The sequence below is a fragment of the Saccoglossus kowalevskii genome, chromosome 21, assembly GCF_978046115.1.
Source record: "Saccoglossus kowalevskii chromosome 21, keSacKowa6.1, whole genome shotgun sequence".
In the NCBI taxonomy this organism is placed as follows: Eukaryota; Metazoa; Hemichordata; class Enteropneusta; family Harrimaniidae; genus Saccoglossus; species Saccoglossus kowalevskii.
Window position 1 is genome coordinate 12,402,307 of NC_140661.1, and position 17,989 is coordinate 12,420,295.

At 33.3% G+C, this 17,989-nt stretch overlaps 1 protein-coding gene across 1 annotated transcript in view; it reads left to right on the plus strand.

The window, feature by feature from the left end:
• The window catches only part of LOC144356507 (uncharacterized), a 31,776-nt gene that overhangs the window by 5,687 nt on the left and 8,100 nt on the right, over positions 1-17,989 (plus strand). The window contains exons 2-3 of the mRNA XM_078011205.2: positions 11,813-11,846; positions 15,273-15,370. Of these exons, the coding sequence (XP_077867331.2) occupies positions 11,813-11,846; positions 15,273-15,370 (132 nt within the window). The remainder of the gene's footprint in view (positions 1-11,812; positions 11,847-15,272; positions 15,371-17,989) is intronic.

Below are 17,989 nucleotides of genomic sequence, written 5' to 3' on the forward strand. Positions count from 1 at the left end.
AGTTCCCTCTTTTCATCACAAATTCACAAAATAGTCCTGTTTATAGTCTGCTCTTTCCTTCAAAAGATTGGGACAGAAATAGCCAAATTATTAGAGTAAAATTGGACATTGACACAAATGTTGTCTGTTGACTCCAAAATTAAGGTTCATTTCCAAAAATATTGAAGAATATAAGAAAAAAGTGCAAACACATTGGACCATTCCAGTTTATATCTGCACCCCCCTGTTGATGAGGTCGGATTTCCAACTGTATATGGAGAAACAGAATCTGGAAATCCAGACGAGTATGGAGAAAAAAAATTCTGGAAATCCAGGCAGTTATGGCTACTAAATAAAATATGGCCTTGTTTATCTCGCCACATACCGGTTGATGAGGTTGGATTTCCAACAGTATGACTGAAAAAACTTGGAATTCTGACTGTATTGGGCCAGTATGAATTAGGTAATGATGGTGGGACGATTGAGCTCATCAACATGGTGAATCAGGACTAGTTTGGATTTCCATTATCAGATATAAAATTTTAAACTTGGTAAATTAGCATATGATGAGAGTTATATTTGGAAATCCTACTCTGTATGGTGTCACAAAGGAACTCATCAACACCATACGTAGGAACTATAGTTTTGGATTTCCATTACTGTATGGTAAATGGTGATTTGGAAATAAAACTTTGTATGACTTATACACCCATGGAAATTATACCCTGTATGAAGTAAACACACAAACTCATCAACAGGGGGGGTGCAGATATAAACTGGAATGGCCCATTTGGGCAAGAAAGTCTGGTGGTGAAACCGTTAAAGGGCACAGTTTTGGAGCCAAATCTGAAAGTATTTCACCACAGTGGAAACCCAGCCATGTAAAATGATTAGATACTTATTTATAATCTGAAATTAGTTTAAACCTTGAAATTAGACTTGAAAAGCCCCTGTTAGAAAATACATCTAGAATCTGCGCTGATTGAAAACCAAATCGCTAGACTATGGTGTAGCCCGACATGCAGTTAGGAAATAATATAGGTCTTACACCACCATTACAATTTGTATGAAGGGGTAAAATCACATTGGTACTCAAAAATGTAAAACTCTCTATTTTAAAAACAACTTTGGAAACCAATTGCATGTTTGTAATTTAAAATTAATTTTATTACATACATGTATAATGCCAGAATAACCGTGCCTTAAATAGTAAGTGGAATTTTAGTGAAAACCAACCATTTTTGAAGTAGCTGATGAATTTCCGGTACCACATATGTAGTGACTATGCTAGGTTGACTTTGCTATATTGATAGAATTACTGAAGTTGCTTCAGGTTGGTTCTTGTGTATGACAATCTGATGATGTAGAAACTCAACAAAATTTCTCTTGCAAAACTGAAGCAATCTACAGTACTGTAAAATCTGTATTAGAAACCGCGGCTTCTATTAAAATGGTACAATGCAATAGAGGGGATGAGGCTTCTATTAGAGCATCTACACATATGAGAAATGACGAATTTTTGGTTCTCAATTATTCAAAAAGAATGGGTGCGACTTCTATTAGGGATGCGGCTTCTAATACAGATTTTACGGTACTATATTTCAAATCAAAACTATACCAAAATTAATTTTTGAAGAAGTTATATACAAATTGTCATTCCAAATTTAAAGCCTGTTGGCTATAAAAAGTGTTAAATCTTATCTTGTTTTATGGAAAACGCTACAGATGTATTTCCCTGGGGTATTAATTATTGGTCAGGAAACAACTACAAAAATACAAAAGCCCTGAGTTGTATTGTGAGTTTATTTAGCACCAACATTAAGTTGGACATGCAGTAAATCATATAACAATTGGCAACAGTTCATTTTTCACTCCATAAAACTACTCATGAACAACGGAAATGCTTACAAATCGGGAAAACTACACATGAGCACTTCCAGATCCTGTCTAGTTGCTAGAGATAGGGCTCCCTCTACCTATACACAAGTTTGATAATGGCTAGCAAAGTGGGATTTGATTGGCTAAATATTTTTCTTTATTATTCCTATTGTATGACTAAACATTCTTAATTATATTTTCACTTGGTAAGCATTTTAGGCGAAATATTTTTCAACCCAGGGTGGGCCCTAGGAGGAGGGAGGTGGGTTCACAATTGTATATTAGACAAAGTGCAACACATATGTGTGAATGTGTTGTTATAAATTCATTGATTCTATCATTATTTAATGTTTTCAAATGACGGCTTTCATTTCTTTAATTTTTTTTTTTAAAAGCGCTTATTTATGAAAACTATTTTTTTTATTATTAAATGTTTTTGTGTCTCCTGACTTTTTTGTGTGCAAGTTCTAGTACTGACACATAGTGCATTTTGACACAGAAGTCATATTCGTGTTTGGGACTACATGACAGGGCTGTGTGGCCATCTCTCTGTCAAATGGCAATTTTAATGCGCTATCCTGGCGTCAACCAGGCTCGATCGAACCTGCAGACTTTAACCAAGGTTCCCCCAAAGTCGCATTCGTTAGTGAATGAATCTCGGCCAGTGGAATTGGCCTGCCCATTGAGTCTGTGGCACACTCACCCAGGGTAGGGGTCGACCCTTTGATGTTCAGCCTAAGGTAGGATTTGAACTTGGGTCTACCGATCATGATTCTGATGTGACAACCACTATGCTACCAGTGACTGATTCAAAAAAACTATTATTAATAATAATTATTATTATTATTATATTTTGAGTGACAAATATGCTTTGGAAAAACACTGGAGTGTTTTTTTTGTTTTTCAGTTGTTACTGTTTATGGTTCAAACTGATATGCTCAGTGCAGTGGGTAACCAGGATGTTTCAAACCCTTTGTAAAAGAACCCACTGACACATGTATACAGTATCTATAGCGAAAATCTATTGGCTTGATTCCAACAAAGTATCCCTTTTCCTAAAACCAGACCATGTGTTAAATAAAAAAAAATTAAAAAAATGTATTAGTACCTAAACAGAATTGTCACAAATGATGAAAGTTCCTGAATTTAGGCCACAATGGAAAGGTTGGCCCAACTAATCATTCACTTTTGACTTTTTCACCACCAGTTCCCTCTTTTCATCACAAATTCAGAAATAGTTCCATTTATAGTCTGCACTTTCCTTCAGAAGATTGGGACAAAAATAGCAAATTTTTTGGGTAAAAACTGAAAAGTGACTAAAATTTTGTCTGTTGGCTCCAAAATTAGGGTTAATTTCCAGAAATATTGAAGAATATAAGAAACAAGTGCAGGAACATTTAGGCGAGAAAGTCTGGTGATGAAAAGGTTATTAAATATAACAGTTTGCCATTTCAAATAAAGTTGGTTTTTCGCTAAAATTCCACACACAATTCAGACTACTTTTAAATAAAGTAGTTTTAAATACAAGCAAATTGCCAAAAGTTGTTTCTGAAATAAGTGGAAAACATCGATACCTATATATTGTAAAACATGCTCAAATAGCTACTCACAATTTTAGCGAATATAATTCAATGCAAGAATTAATAAAATCTTAATTAATTTAGCTAAAATGTAAACAATATTGTGAGAATATGCTTTATTTGAAATTAGCCACATCTTGAATTGGCGAAATTACAGATTTAATAGCTAAATTACCTGAATTAAAATTCTAGCTAAAAAGTCATGTTTTTGAGTATGCAACCCTCATGTCGTGATACAAATTCTAAAAGTGGTGTGAAACCTATAGTTCAGCAAGTTGCGTCCGTGTACCTGTTCACATTTGCGCTTAAACATCTGCATTTTTGTGTATCTGATTTGCATTTTGGTAACAGTCTTCGTCGGTGAATGATAATTGCAGCCCTACTCCGTCCCAACCAAAACAGTTTGAGTATGTGTCAGATTGATAAACATAGTTGTGTTTGATAGCATGTAGGTAAAAATAAAATAAAGGAACCGCAAAATGGTAGATGATTGTTTAGAAGATTGTATTGAATTTTACTTGTGTAGTCATTTTAACTTTTTTCACTACCAGACTTTCTCATCCAAATTTTTTGCACTTTTTTCTTAAATTCTGGAAATGAACCCTAATTTTGGAGCCAACATACAAAATTTGAGTCAATTTTCAGTTTTTACTCAAAAAATTTGGCCATTTGTGTCCCAAACTGCTTAAAGAAAGTGCAGACTATAAACCAGACTATTTTGCGAAGCTTTGATGAAAAGAGGGAACTGGTGGTGAAAAAGTTAAAAATGACTACGCTCAGAGGGCTAAGAAGATCTTCGTAGTTGAGAGGGCACCCAAGACCAAAATTGATAAAACTTAATGAAATATATATAAATAACATTAGGAAATTCTGTATTTTTTTAAGGGTACCAGGGGCATACTTACATATTGTTGTCTTTGATCCTTGTATGAAATGTAAACCCTGCAGTTGTTTAATAAACTGTGATATAGCTTCTACATGTCGTTGCACATCATGATTTATTTGTTTAATTTATGCATGGAATAATCTTGGGTTTAAAAGCATTTTGCTCATGGCCAGAACGTGGCTGCCTTAGCCAAACGTATTTCCATGAAGGAATTACTTTCAAAATCAGAACACTGTATTTATTCATAGCCACATTTTAATTAACCCTTGCCAACACCATTGTCAAATTGTGGCCACATCTGCAAATTCATTTTTATATAGTCTGCTCACTTTATCACGTGAAATATTGATAAATAATGACAAACCTTTTGATCAAAAACTAAAGGCACTATCTGAAACTGTCTTTATGGTCCAAAATGATAGAATTTAGTGACAATTTTACAGAATGAACAAATATTTGCACTGAATTTTGAGCTGGTGAAATAACTGTCACTCAAAGGGTTATGGAAGCACTGGCGGAGAATGAGTGACGTAGAATTCTGAGAGTATTTGGACATGTAACATAAGATTTAGTTTGTATGGCCAGTACAGCAGGTGTCATCTGATGGGCTTGTTCACTGGTCCTTGATATCCGTTTCTGCTAGATACCTTCCAGTCATTGTCGCCAATTGTATTACCCCCTAATATATCAATGTGTTGTTCCGTTAATTGATGTCTGTTCCTCCTCAGTATTAAACCGACATAATAGATTTACCCCCAAGGAGGTCACTGAAACCCTATTTCGTAGCGTTATTCCACCCATTTACTGACCTTTTTGCGGAAGAAAACTTAACAACAATTGATAAACCATAGATCAGATTTAATGCTTAATTTTTTAAACACTTTAATTCAAATTAATCATTTAAGTTCATTTCCATTCCTTTACTTATGTTGGAATTGAAATCAGAGGTTAGCCTGAGTTGACCCCCCCCCCCCCCCCCAGCCAGATATCTCACAATGACGATCATGCAGCATCATATCGTGTCGCAAAAGTAGGCCTAACGAAACGGACATGACAAATTAAGCTGAAGTAAATATCCAAAAACCTAAAGAAATGAACATCTGAGCAGAGTTTCAATTGCCTGGGTACACACTACACTGTGCATGTTGTTTTTTTCAGCCTGTGTATTTAGACTTGAAACATGATGTGCACACCACGCATGTAGAAAATGTAAGCCAAAATTATTGCTAAATACAATGTATGTATAGATTTATATCGTTTGTGTTTCGATGACATTTGAAGACACTCGTACAATATATGATCCCAGAACATCACGACCACAAACCAATAATAACCGCAAAGTCAGTGATTTTGACCAAAATTTATTAACAATATTTGATGTACATACTTTACCCTGAGCTTGATGCAAGGAATTCTTAAAACCAACATGCACACTGGTAGAATTTCTACTTTCCTTACTTGACCCAATAAAATATTCACCACGCCCGACCTAAAAACTTGGTCCATCAAATATCCAACAATAGAACCAACTCGCCTGATATAATGGCCTTTCACCTAACCTATCAACTTTGTGTAATAAAAGAGCCAGTAATAGTTTAAGAAATTGACTTGTCAAAATAACAGTATAGACTAGAGAAATGTACATTTCATGAGAAAATATTGTTGAAAATATTTTATGAGAATGAACAATAAATTTATCAAGATATCAACAGTCTCCGTGAATAAAAAAATTAGAAGAGTTTTTTTTTCATTTTTTTCACCTGTTTACTACTTAGTATCATTTCCGTTCTTCGCAAAGGTGGACACTGTTACCGTCATTGTCAAATTAATACTTTTCATTTAATAGCGTTTGTCATGGTTACGAGATCTTACTAAAAATACAATCATAAAACATCATTCAATGCATAAAAACGATCAAATGTGGGCAACGTGCGTAGATGATAACGACAATTTTAATTCCAACCAAATTACTTCGCTGTAACTATGATCATTTGTGACTCTCAAGATGGCTTGTACATCTCTTTATACTAAACTCAACATGGTTGTTTCTATTTTAATTTGTCCAAAATAAAATCATTATTGTGAATAATTAATCACGTGACATTGTTTGTAACATTTTAGCAGGTTATTGACAAAAAAAATCATGAAAACTATAAAAAAAAGTTATCAAAATCAGCACCTTCACCTTCATTGTTTCAAAATAGAGATTTTCAAATTAGAATTTATACTGAAAATGTGACAAATTTTGCATTCCTAAACTACAGGGTGCTAAATTTCTATTCGCAATAAGCAGACAACATGAAGTATGTAAAATATTAAGGCACTTATAATTGTTATCAAAAAACTACAAATACTTGTTCTATAGATAAATGTCTAAGGGACAACGTCAAAAGATCAATATCAGATGAGAAACTTAATTCTTTTAGTTTTTTCCGCCCCCCCCCCCCACTGAAACTTAATTGATAAATATTGGTCATGGCGTCAGAGTACATTTACCATTAAATACAAATTGATAATCGGACAGTAGTATGGCATAGCAGTTGGTTGTCGGGTGGGTGTAAAAAGACTTTACAAATGCACCTCATTTGACGCACATATTTACAATCGAACCAAACCATTTTCTCGTCTTGGATGTTTGTTTTTTTCATTTTCTGTTATTTCTGTCCATGATTAGGATAGAAAAAAAACGAATTACAAATACTCCAAGATTTTTCCAAGACTTCATTAAAAAATAAAATCCTTTTTGTAGGATGGAAACTTTTTGAGGTCAAAACCCCCCACCCCCAAGCTAAAGCAAATAAGTTTTTTATCCGACATCGATCTTTTGACGTCATCCCTAAATTTCATCTAAAATTGGTCTGAAAGATGAAAGATACAAATGTTAGCTTGATCACATGTTAATTCAAAATGTGTACATTGTTGTTTTCAAAGTCAATGCAAAGCTACTTAGAAAATTGTGTCTGATTGGCTACCCAACCCTGCATTCAGACCAATCAGAGAGAGCAGCTTCTTTGTTGACATTTTTTTTTAATCGACCAAATTCTGTCTTGAGAATATGCTTGGACTCAACTGCTTTTTAAACAGAATTTTAGAGAAAATTAAAGAAAAATTTGAAAAATAAAAGCACATTTTTGAACACATGTGTGCAATTGATTTTGGAAAACAAATGGCCAGATTTTTTCTTTTTCTTTTTTTTTTTCTTTTTTTTTTTCTTTTTTTTTTTCTGAACTTCAAAGTTGTGCGTTTTATTTAAACAGAAAAAGTTAAACTAAAGGTCCTATGTCAAGTGTGCCATGAAAATAGGTTTGATATTTTATGAGCTGTAACATCAGTGTCCCAATTTAGTGGTAGTCCTCTATGTACTGCTTCAGAAACTGGCACGTGCCAACAAAAGCCCTACTACTGCCCCCAGGGAAAGTAGCGAGTTTTATTTGATCCCACACTAGTTATTATCTTGCTTTTGATGAAGTCTTGCATACTTCCTGTGTTGAATGATTTGTTACATAGTGGGACATGGATATAATGGGGCTGACTGGCAAGGGGGTGGGGCTGTTTATGATGGGAGGGTGGGGGTTGTGATGATAGGGGAGTGTGGGCTTCATTGGGAGAATGTGGCTGAAATTGGGAATAGAAGTTGTTACAATAGAAGGATTTGGGTTTGATAGTGAGTAGATGAACGACAGTTATTGTAAGGGAATGGAATAAAGTTGATAAAGGGTTACCGGTAGTTCAAATTTCATCGCTGTATATGTTAGTGATTGGATGTGCTCTTATGTTGATTTTTGTAGATTAATTGCTATATTTGACAATGAAAGTGACATTTCTGTAATTTTGCAATTTTGGGATAACATACTGTATGCATCATACATGCATGCTTTACTGTAAAGGGATTAATTATTCACTGAGTTTTAATTTTGCTTATTTAACTGACTGAAAAATGCGCTAAATTAAAACCCAGTGAATATGTAAAATTGAACACATTATTTAAATGATGAAACCGTGAATTTGAAACCCACTGAATATGCCTGAAATGGTAAATCAGTGAAATTTAAACCCAGTGAAAATTAGTCATTTTACAGTATGTGAGATTTAGCACAGAACACATTATCTAAATGATGAAACCGTGAATTTAAAACCCACTGAATATGCCTGGAATGATAACTCAGTGGTAACCAAAGATGGTCATTTTACAGTATATGCCTTTTTACTGCTCAAGTGTGTGTTAAAAATCAGTAATATTTTGCATCGGAGATCAGTGAAATAACGTTCATCTAACACAATCTAACATAAAAATAGAATTAAATTAAAAAAAAGTTTTTTTTTACAGTGGATCCATACCACAAAACAGTAGACAAATTATTTGATTACAAACTCAATATGATAATACATCCTTTGAGTGTCACAGTCAACTTATGTCACCATTTGCAAATTTTAAATCCAGTGAAATTTTTCAATAATTTTTCCAAAATTTTGATTAATACTTGTGGCCAATAGGAAATTATGTTCTTTGGTCAAAAATGATCAAAAAATATTTTAAAAAATATATAAAAACAGGAAAAATGTTGCACTCAAATTTTCTGAAAAAATTATGTCTCTCTGAAGGGTTAAAAAAAATAAACTGATATCTCAAGACCAATATTTTCATGAGGCTGGATGTAGTTACGTACTCTGTGTACTGATTTAGAACAGTCAAGTCTGTCTGCTGTTCCTGCTTGGTTGCACAGCATGGAAGAATGATGGTCTAGTCTGTCTCCCTCTCTGACGGCTTTATCGGTTTTGTTTTAGTTCAAGCAGTACAAAGGGGAAAGGAGGATATGTTGTCACCTGCCCCACACAGCACCCATTTATAATTTATGCATAATATTTGAGATTTAATAGCTTTAATAATCATAATTATAAAAAATTTCAAATTCAAAACTTGATTCAAGATACTGGTATGTTGAAAAATGTCTGTATAAATTTTAAGGCACAGTAGATTTGGGGTATATTGTATGATTCTTGTGTAGATGGGCGCAAACAGTGCTACTTTTGTGTAAAAGTTTTTTAAGAAGGCTTCTTCCAAATATAATAATATGTAATTGCAACTAAAAATGGAACATTGTTGAAAGTGAGGTTAATTTCTGGTATTTTGATAACAAAACTTATGTATACCAATAATTTTTGAAGAAATTTATCTGGAGCATGGATTGCACAGAAAGGTACTCAAGAAATACTGGAAAATAATTTATTTAGCTGGCATTCATTTTCGCTGAAAAGACTTTTTGCGTGTTGTGTATGGAATTTATTTTCACTGCTTTTTGATGTGTTGATTGTAAAATATAGGAAAAAATGTATATTCGCTGGATTTTATTTTCACTGAATCATTCCTTCAGTGAAAATTAATTCCAAGCGAAAATAAAGTATTCTACAGTAATAGTTGCATCATATCAGACATAGATGTCTCTTCCGTAAGGATCACACCCTGCTGTTCACATGTGACATAGACCAAGATTACTGGTCAAATACCATCTGGGAGACCGCAGTGACTCCATTGAATTGGAGCAGCCTCCTGTGGCCTAACAAATATGTCTAGAACGTGGAATTCACTTAACTGTAATTTCAACGCATTTCTCACGATTTTGCCAATCTGATATGAATTTTATTGATTCAAGGTCATCTGACATTGTTTATTACATACTACCTACATAATGTAATATTTGTATAGCAGTGTTTGCTACTAATGACAAATGCAGATGTCTCAAATATTGTGCCACTGACATCTCAAATCCACTTGGTGGATTGGGATGAAATTTGGTAAACATATACTTTGTTATAAACTCCATACCTGATTGGATTTTTGTACAAATTTATATATTTCATTCAGCTAACTTGCATGTTACAAATGTAATTAAAACACTCGGCATTTTTTGTTGATATATACAACTGTTTGCTCAAATGAGTTTAAACTTGGAATATGCTTTCTGTTTTTGTCGTTGAATGTCCAACGCTAACAACAGTTTTCTCAAACGAGTCTAAACTTTGTATGGCATAATGTCCAAAACTACTTTGTAATTAATCTGCATATGTTAATTAGTTAATTTGCATACTAATTAACTACTTTCAAAATGTTTTGTTGATATGCTAATGAAATTGAAACTGCTTGTGATTTCATTTCATACCTATCAGTAGGGTAAAACAGACCTGTCATATGACGGTCCAAACTCAGCTCGCATTCCCTGTCAATTAATTACTTTTTTTTACTATTGTATGGTACATACAAGAACGACAACATTCAAAATTATCACCTGTATTCAAAAGTTTTAATGGAATGCTTGTATCAGGGTTGGGTGCTGGTGATGGCAAGCATTGGGGGTGGGGGCATTGGTAGGGTTTGCTTGCATTTGTTTGTAACAGCAATTTCACGTATAAATTTTGTATGTGAATGCATCCAAAAATCTGTTACGCATTGAGTTTGAATCATATTCCTGGACATTTTTTGTTTGGTGACTGCATTTTTTCTTCTTCATGTTTTCTATAATGAAAGCATGAAGAATATAAACGACTCGGACCTCCCACAGTTGCTGTATCTACTCTGATGCATTCACATACAAACCACTTAATTTACATTGTCATTTATGTCACCCTCTCTAAACCACGTAGTCTCAGCTCCCACCGTCATTCAGTTACAGAAAATACCTCTGTAAAATAACTTTTGAATTCCTGCCTTCGATTATGAGTCGTATCTGTTCTTAAGGTAGTTGGCTACCATTAAAACGGATAATCCGATTTTTCTGTTTTTTTTCCGCAAAATGCAGATAACACACGGCCGTCAAAATACTTTTTGCATAAATTATGGGTCAAATAGCCATGAAAATGGCGTTTTTAATACCATTTGTGATTAAAAATGTTTCTAGTAATAAGATGGGTACATTTTATTTGTATTTTGAATTAATCCTTTAATCTTTTTACCACCGGACTTTCTCACCCAAATATGTCTTCACTTTTTTCTTATATTCTTCAATATTTCTTGAAATGAACCTTAATTTTGGAGCCAACAGAAAAATTTTAGTCAATTTTCAGTTTTCATTCCAAAAAAATTGGCTATTTTTGTTCTAATCTTCTGAAAGAAGTGCAGACTATTTTGTGAATTTGTGTAAAAAAGAAGGAACTGGTGGAGAAAAGGTTAACAAGAACTTGTATAGAAATTGTTCCAAAATGTCCACTATTAAATTTTTCAAATAGTTTTTCAAAAGCTGATGATTTTTGAAGTCCAAAAAATGGATAAATTTTACGCACATATGTAGTGCGATTGCCCGCGATTGACCTTAATGATAAAGATTACAAAATAAAAGTCTAAGAAATGCAGCAATGCATATGATAGCAGGAGGCCTCCCAATCGCCCATGATTGACTTACACAATTTTCCACATGAATGTACATGAATGTATGTTACTTGCCAATCTTCCGTCATTTCAATGAATTGATTGTACTTTGATTTCATCATCTTGCAGTCAGTATGCAAAGAAGAAGATCGATATAATATTGGTAAGTATGCATGTTCCTTTTTGTGTAAATGTTCGATCATTATTGTTTGATGTAGCGGCGAAACAAATTTAGGGTGGCTGTGGACTTTTCATTTGTATTTCGAACGCTCAAGTCAACTTCAGGTACAAAATAAATTTGCATAATTTTCATCAAATTTTTTTATCCAAACCCTATAGCGAATGGAAAAATATGTAACAAATTTAGGGTGGCTGTGGACTTCGTATTTTGAACGCTCAAGTCAACTTCAGGTACAAAATAAATTTGCATAATTTTCATAAAATTTTTTTATCCAAACTATATAGCCAATGGAAAAATATGTAACAAATTTGTTTATAAACAAGTTTGGTAAAAAATTAACAAATAGATCATAGAAAAACACATACAAATTTACAAAATGTTTCACAAAGATTTTGGTGGGAAAAATGATTTGTTTCAAGAGATTAAAACATGCAATTTCTAATTCAATGGGTATGTGTATCACATTCCCAAATCATTTTTGAGTCTTTGCAGTTACCCTGTCTGTCTGTATGTATGTCTGTATGTCTGTATGTATGTATGTATGTATGTCACTTTTTTTGTTCCACCGTTATCTCAAGAACCACTAATCAAATTTTGATGAAACTTGGTACATAGATGCTCTGGGATAATGCGCAGAGTTGATTAGGTTTTGGTAAAAATCTATGAATATTAATTACCTAATTTGCATGATAATTAGGTGATTTTTAGCTGTTCTATGACTTTTCCACTGATTTTTGAAGAACCACTCATTGGATTTCAATGAAACTTGGCACATGGATGCTCTGAACTAATGCACAGATTTGATTAGTTTTTGGTAAAAATCTGTTAATATTATTAATTACCTAATTTACATAATGATTAATCAATTTTCAGCTTTTCCACTGATATCTCAAGTACTAATCATAACATTTCAATAAAACTTGGTACATAGGTGTCCTATGACACTGCACAGACCTGATGGTTTTAGGGTAATATCAGTACATATTAATTACCTAATTTGCATAATTAATTAACTTTAGCTTTTGATATTTCGAGTAGTAATGATCACGTTTCAATGAAACTTGGTACATAGTTACTTGAGGACTGTGCAGAGACCTAATTAGTTTTTTGGTAAATATTTGTGCATATTAATCACCTTATTAGCATAATTAGTTAATTTTCAGCTTTTCACCTGATATCTCAAGTACTAATCATCACATTTCAATGAGACTTGCGACATAGATATTCTAGGACTATGCAGAGACCTGATTAATTTTGAGATAAAAAATTGTGCCTATTAATTACCTAATTTGCATAATTAGTTAATTTTTTGCTGTTCTATGGCTGTTGCACTGATGTCTAAAAACTGCTCATTGGATTTCAATGAAACTTTTAAATAGTACCCATCACATTTCAATGAACCTAAGACTATGCACCATATTAGTTTTTGGTAAATATTTATGCTTCTTAAACACCTAATTAACATAATTAATTAATACTAATATCTCAAGTATTGATCATCACATTTGAATAAAACTTGGTACATAAATGCTCTAGGACAATAGACAGCCTGATTAATTTTGGGTTAAAATCTGTTCATATTAATTCTCTAATTAGCATAATAATTAATATTTTTTTGGTTCTAATCACATTCCAATGAAACTTGGTACATTATGCAGACCTTATTAGTTTTACACCTAAATCTGTTCATATTAGTTACCTTTTTTGCATAATTAGTTTTCAGCTATTCCATCAATATCTCAAGTATAAGTAATTTTGAATTAATTTTTAATGTGTCTCCAAAACTCTCAGCACACGGGAGTTCTTTCTAAGCTTTCTTTGATATGATATGCAGGTACTTTCACCCAAATATTATATATATGGTTCAGAATGGAAACACTCAGAGTACATGTACATGTATCATGGTGGCTGTGAAGATTACCTCTTGTAAAAATTAGTGTTAGCCAGGAGTTCAAGATGGTGGCTGTGAAGACTCCCTCTTGTAAAAATTAGTGTTAGCCAGGAGTTCAAGATGGTGGCTGTGAAGATTACCCCTTGTAAAAATTAGTGTTAGCCAGGAGTTCAAGATGGTGGCAGTCACCAGAGTCTGTGATAATTTTGGGAATAAACTTCACTAATTTCAGCTGAGAGAGATCAGAAAATATTGCAACCAGAATGGGGGTATTTGTGTCCCTACGATGAAGAAAACATACACCTGCCATTACACGGTGATCATCTGCTCTTGGGCGCAAATGCATGTAAAACACATGTATATTGTTTGTATAAATTTCAAATGATTCGGACACACTTTGTTAGCTCAATAATATTAAAAAAAAGCATGGCTTGTCAAAAAGCAATTAAAAATTGAATCGGTATTTTCCTATCACTAAATTATTTGGTAGTTTTCTACCTGTTTCAGTGTCTTTATGTACGTGTATGTGTGTTTGTCAAATCTTTTCCCACTGACATTACCTGCTGGAGTGGAATGAAATTTGCTACACAGATACTATATCATGAACATCAAACCTGATTAGATTTTGATACAAATTTGTTCAAATTAATTACTAATAGGTAATCAAGTAAAATAAAAAAAATGATCAGTCAGCCCAGTATTTGTGAAAATTGGGCAATCCGATAAACATTTTCTAGTATACCTGATTCAAGGTGATTTTTTTGAAATTAAATCACCACAGTTCATGGTCGGCACGTAGCAATTGATTGACATTTTCAGTCATTTTATTTCAACCTCATTCAATCTTTTTTTGTAGTTCTTATAGTCTTAGTCTGCATTGAAGGGTTTCCAGCGATGGATTAGATTTATTTTGAAAGGATTCAGTTGATTATAGGCCCTACTTAAAAGTCATTTTGTTCCCAATATCAGATTCTATTTGAATTATGCATTTGTAGGAGCTTAATGGTTATCTGCTCCTCCTCCCTGTGTTGTTCAAATCTGTGTCTTGATTCTAAGAATTGTTCACAAGTGTAGAATTTATAATATTTATGAATTATAAATAACTTTTTTTTGTCTGGCGTATTGGACACAATGACAGGGGAGTCAGATGAGGGTCAATTTTAGTCAAAGTTACATTCTTATAAGATGTCTCTCACAATTGAGTTCATGTCACCCCTGTAAAAAAATAGAATTTCCATATCTGCCAATTGATTATAGCCTTCTCACATTACCTATCAAAAGTTTTTTTTTTTTTTTTTTTTTTGCGATTACTCTTATAATCTCTCCTCTGTCTTTAAATTCTATTTCTATGTGTTCTGTCGCTTACTTGTACATGTACGTTGTATCGGGAGCAGCGTGTGTTGAATGATGAAATTTACATTGTCCCGAAGTGCATGCTCGCTTTCTTTCTTGCCAAAAATATTTTGTGCAAACTTGATCAGACTCCTACGACTTATTGTGATTTTTTTTTATCGCAGGCAGATGTAGACAAATTTACAGACTTAGAAAAGTTGTTTTTATATCTCCGTCTTCCGACTGGTAGTAATGAAGAATATGGTAATAACAAGGAAAGCAGGTAACTATGGTGATCCTATACTATACTATCCTACAGTGTGTCTTAACTGAACAAAGATATTTGTTTTATCGTGATCTTTCATTTTAACAAATATATATATATGTAGAAAATGGAAATGATATTTTCTATTCAAGATTAGGTCGAAACAATACTGTAAAATACTTTATTTTCGCTTGGAATTAATTTTTGCTATTTTCGCTGAAGGAATGATTCAGTGAAAATAAAGTCCAGTGAATATAACTTTTTTCCTATATTTTACATTCAACTTGTCAAAAATCAGTGAAAATAAATTCCAAACCAAAAACCCATAAAATCATTCCAGTAAAAATTAATTCCAGCCAAAATAAAGTACTTTGCAGTTTACCGGTATGTCAGCTTTTTCAAGCTTTCAATATTATGGGTTATCAGCAGGGCTTGAACTTGAAGTTGAGAAGGCACCAATTTTCAAAATCAAATTTTATTAAAAGTGTTGGATCGTGGTAGTGGTCTATCTTGAATAACAAGGCTGGAATAAGAATCAGAGTGATCTATATGTCTTTCATTGGCAGACAACACGAGAAGAAAAACGCAAGGAATTGTGGGATAACAACTCATTAATTATGCATGACTGTCTCAACCAATCAGAAAGCACTTCAATTTTTATATTAACATTATAAATTCACAGAATGACCTAGCTCAAATTAAAGCGAGAGGGTTGTCACCTGCGCACCTATGGAAATCGAGTCCCAAGCGATGATAACAACACACGCTAAAATGCAAAGGCTCATGGGTAGATGCTTGTTTGTAAACACTGACACACTATGGCCATCTGACGACAGGTGACGTCTCCCCCTGCTTTAAGTTTATCCTAACAAAAAAGGCTTTACCATATAGGAATAATATATCAAACAGATCTAAAGAAAACTCTTAGGCATCAAAGCAATGGTCTTCGATGCCTCAGTGAAGTTCAAGTCCTGCTCCAGGATAACTAAAACTGATGAACAAAATTGGGGTTGACGCATTTAACAATTTTTTCGAGATACATGTAAAAATGGTAAAAATTTTAATTTTCACTGATTTCTTTAGTGAAATTAATTCTTCATATCACGAAATCGTAGATATAAGTTGGTGAATATCCAGGATAATAGTTTTTCATTATATAGAGTGAGAAGTTTTCTCCCATAATGCATTGAGTGTACATGTGGTAACATGCTCAGTCGTGTAGATGTGTATTTATGTTTGAATTTGTCACAAATTCTCTTCAATAGACCAAATTTTGTGACATAAAACTAATAAACATTTGTCGTCGGATGAAATGTCAAAAAATTGAAACAATGATCAAAACAATTTTATAAATACGAAAATCTTTAAAATTCTCAAAGATTGGAGCATAACTCTGAATTGTTAGCTACATGTATGATTTCATTGGTTAAAACTGAGATCAAAAAACAAAACATTTTGTTTCTAATGGTGCGATTGATGGCCTTTTTTTTTGATTCTCTTCTTTTTTGTCATGTTTTTCTTAAATTTTACAATGTTATCTCAGAAACAGTGTTGAACATCCCGCTTATTAATTGACGTGTATACCGACCAGAAACAAATTCTTATTTTTTTCAAATATAGAGCATTGAACAGCACAACTTGCATGTGTAAATTCTGTCCCTGTCCCTTAGGAATTATTTCTTCTTCATGTAGTTTTGTAAAGAATATTTCATCATCTGTCGGTCACTTTTTCATAGTCTGAATAGACCTTTGATGTAAATGGCTGCCAAGATCTCGTTGAGAGTGAGATCTCATTAAGAGTGAGATCTCAATGAGAGTGGGATCACAGTGAGAGTGAGATCTCATTGAGAGTGAGATCTCATTGAGAGTGAGATCTCATTGTGAGTGAGAGCTCGGTGAGAGTGAGATCACAGTGAGAGTGAGATCTTGTTGAGAGTGAGATCTCATTGAGAGTGGGATCACAGTGAGAGTGAGATCACAGTGAGAGTGAGATCACAGTGAGAGTGAGATCTCAATGAGAGTTGGATCAAGAGCTACATGTACAAGGCTTATGATGAGATGTGCAACATGTAAGCAGCATCACATGACTAAAAAGTAACCACGGCAGCCAAAACAACTAAGCAATTATATTATGAATTATATTTTGAATTATATTATGAAGCAATTTTAATTTCTGTAATGGTTTGTATATACTAGTATTAAATTGTTTTGAAGCTGGTGCCATTTATTCACCTAATCACACATGTTATTGCGTGTGCTGCTGCTGTGTATTCTTTCAAATTTATTGTGTAATGTATAATATTTTGTTCTCTCATACCTCTTAGAAGGAAGTAAAAGGAAATAAATATTATTATTACATAATATTATATATCTGTCACCGTAATGCCATAAGTTACAACGTGCCATAATTTTGCGATATTTTATGGGATATTTTCTATTAGATCCGTAAGTGTTCTCTAATAATAAAAAACAAACATGTCTGCCCCCAGGGTTTGACCGGACTCCACACAAAGAAGTCCGCTGATTCTGTTCTAAACTTTTTGGATTTTGGTGTTCCCATGATGTATTCCTGGGAGGAAAAGATTTTACTATGTTTTTTTTTAGTTAATGCATGTGGGATATCACTTTAAAATATGA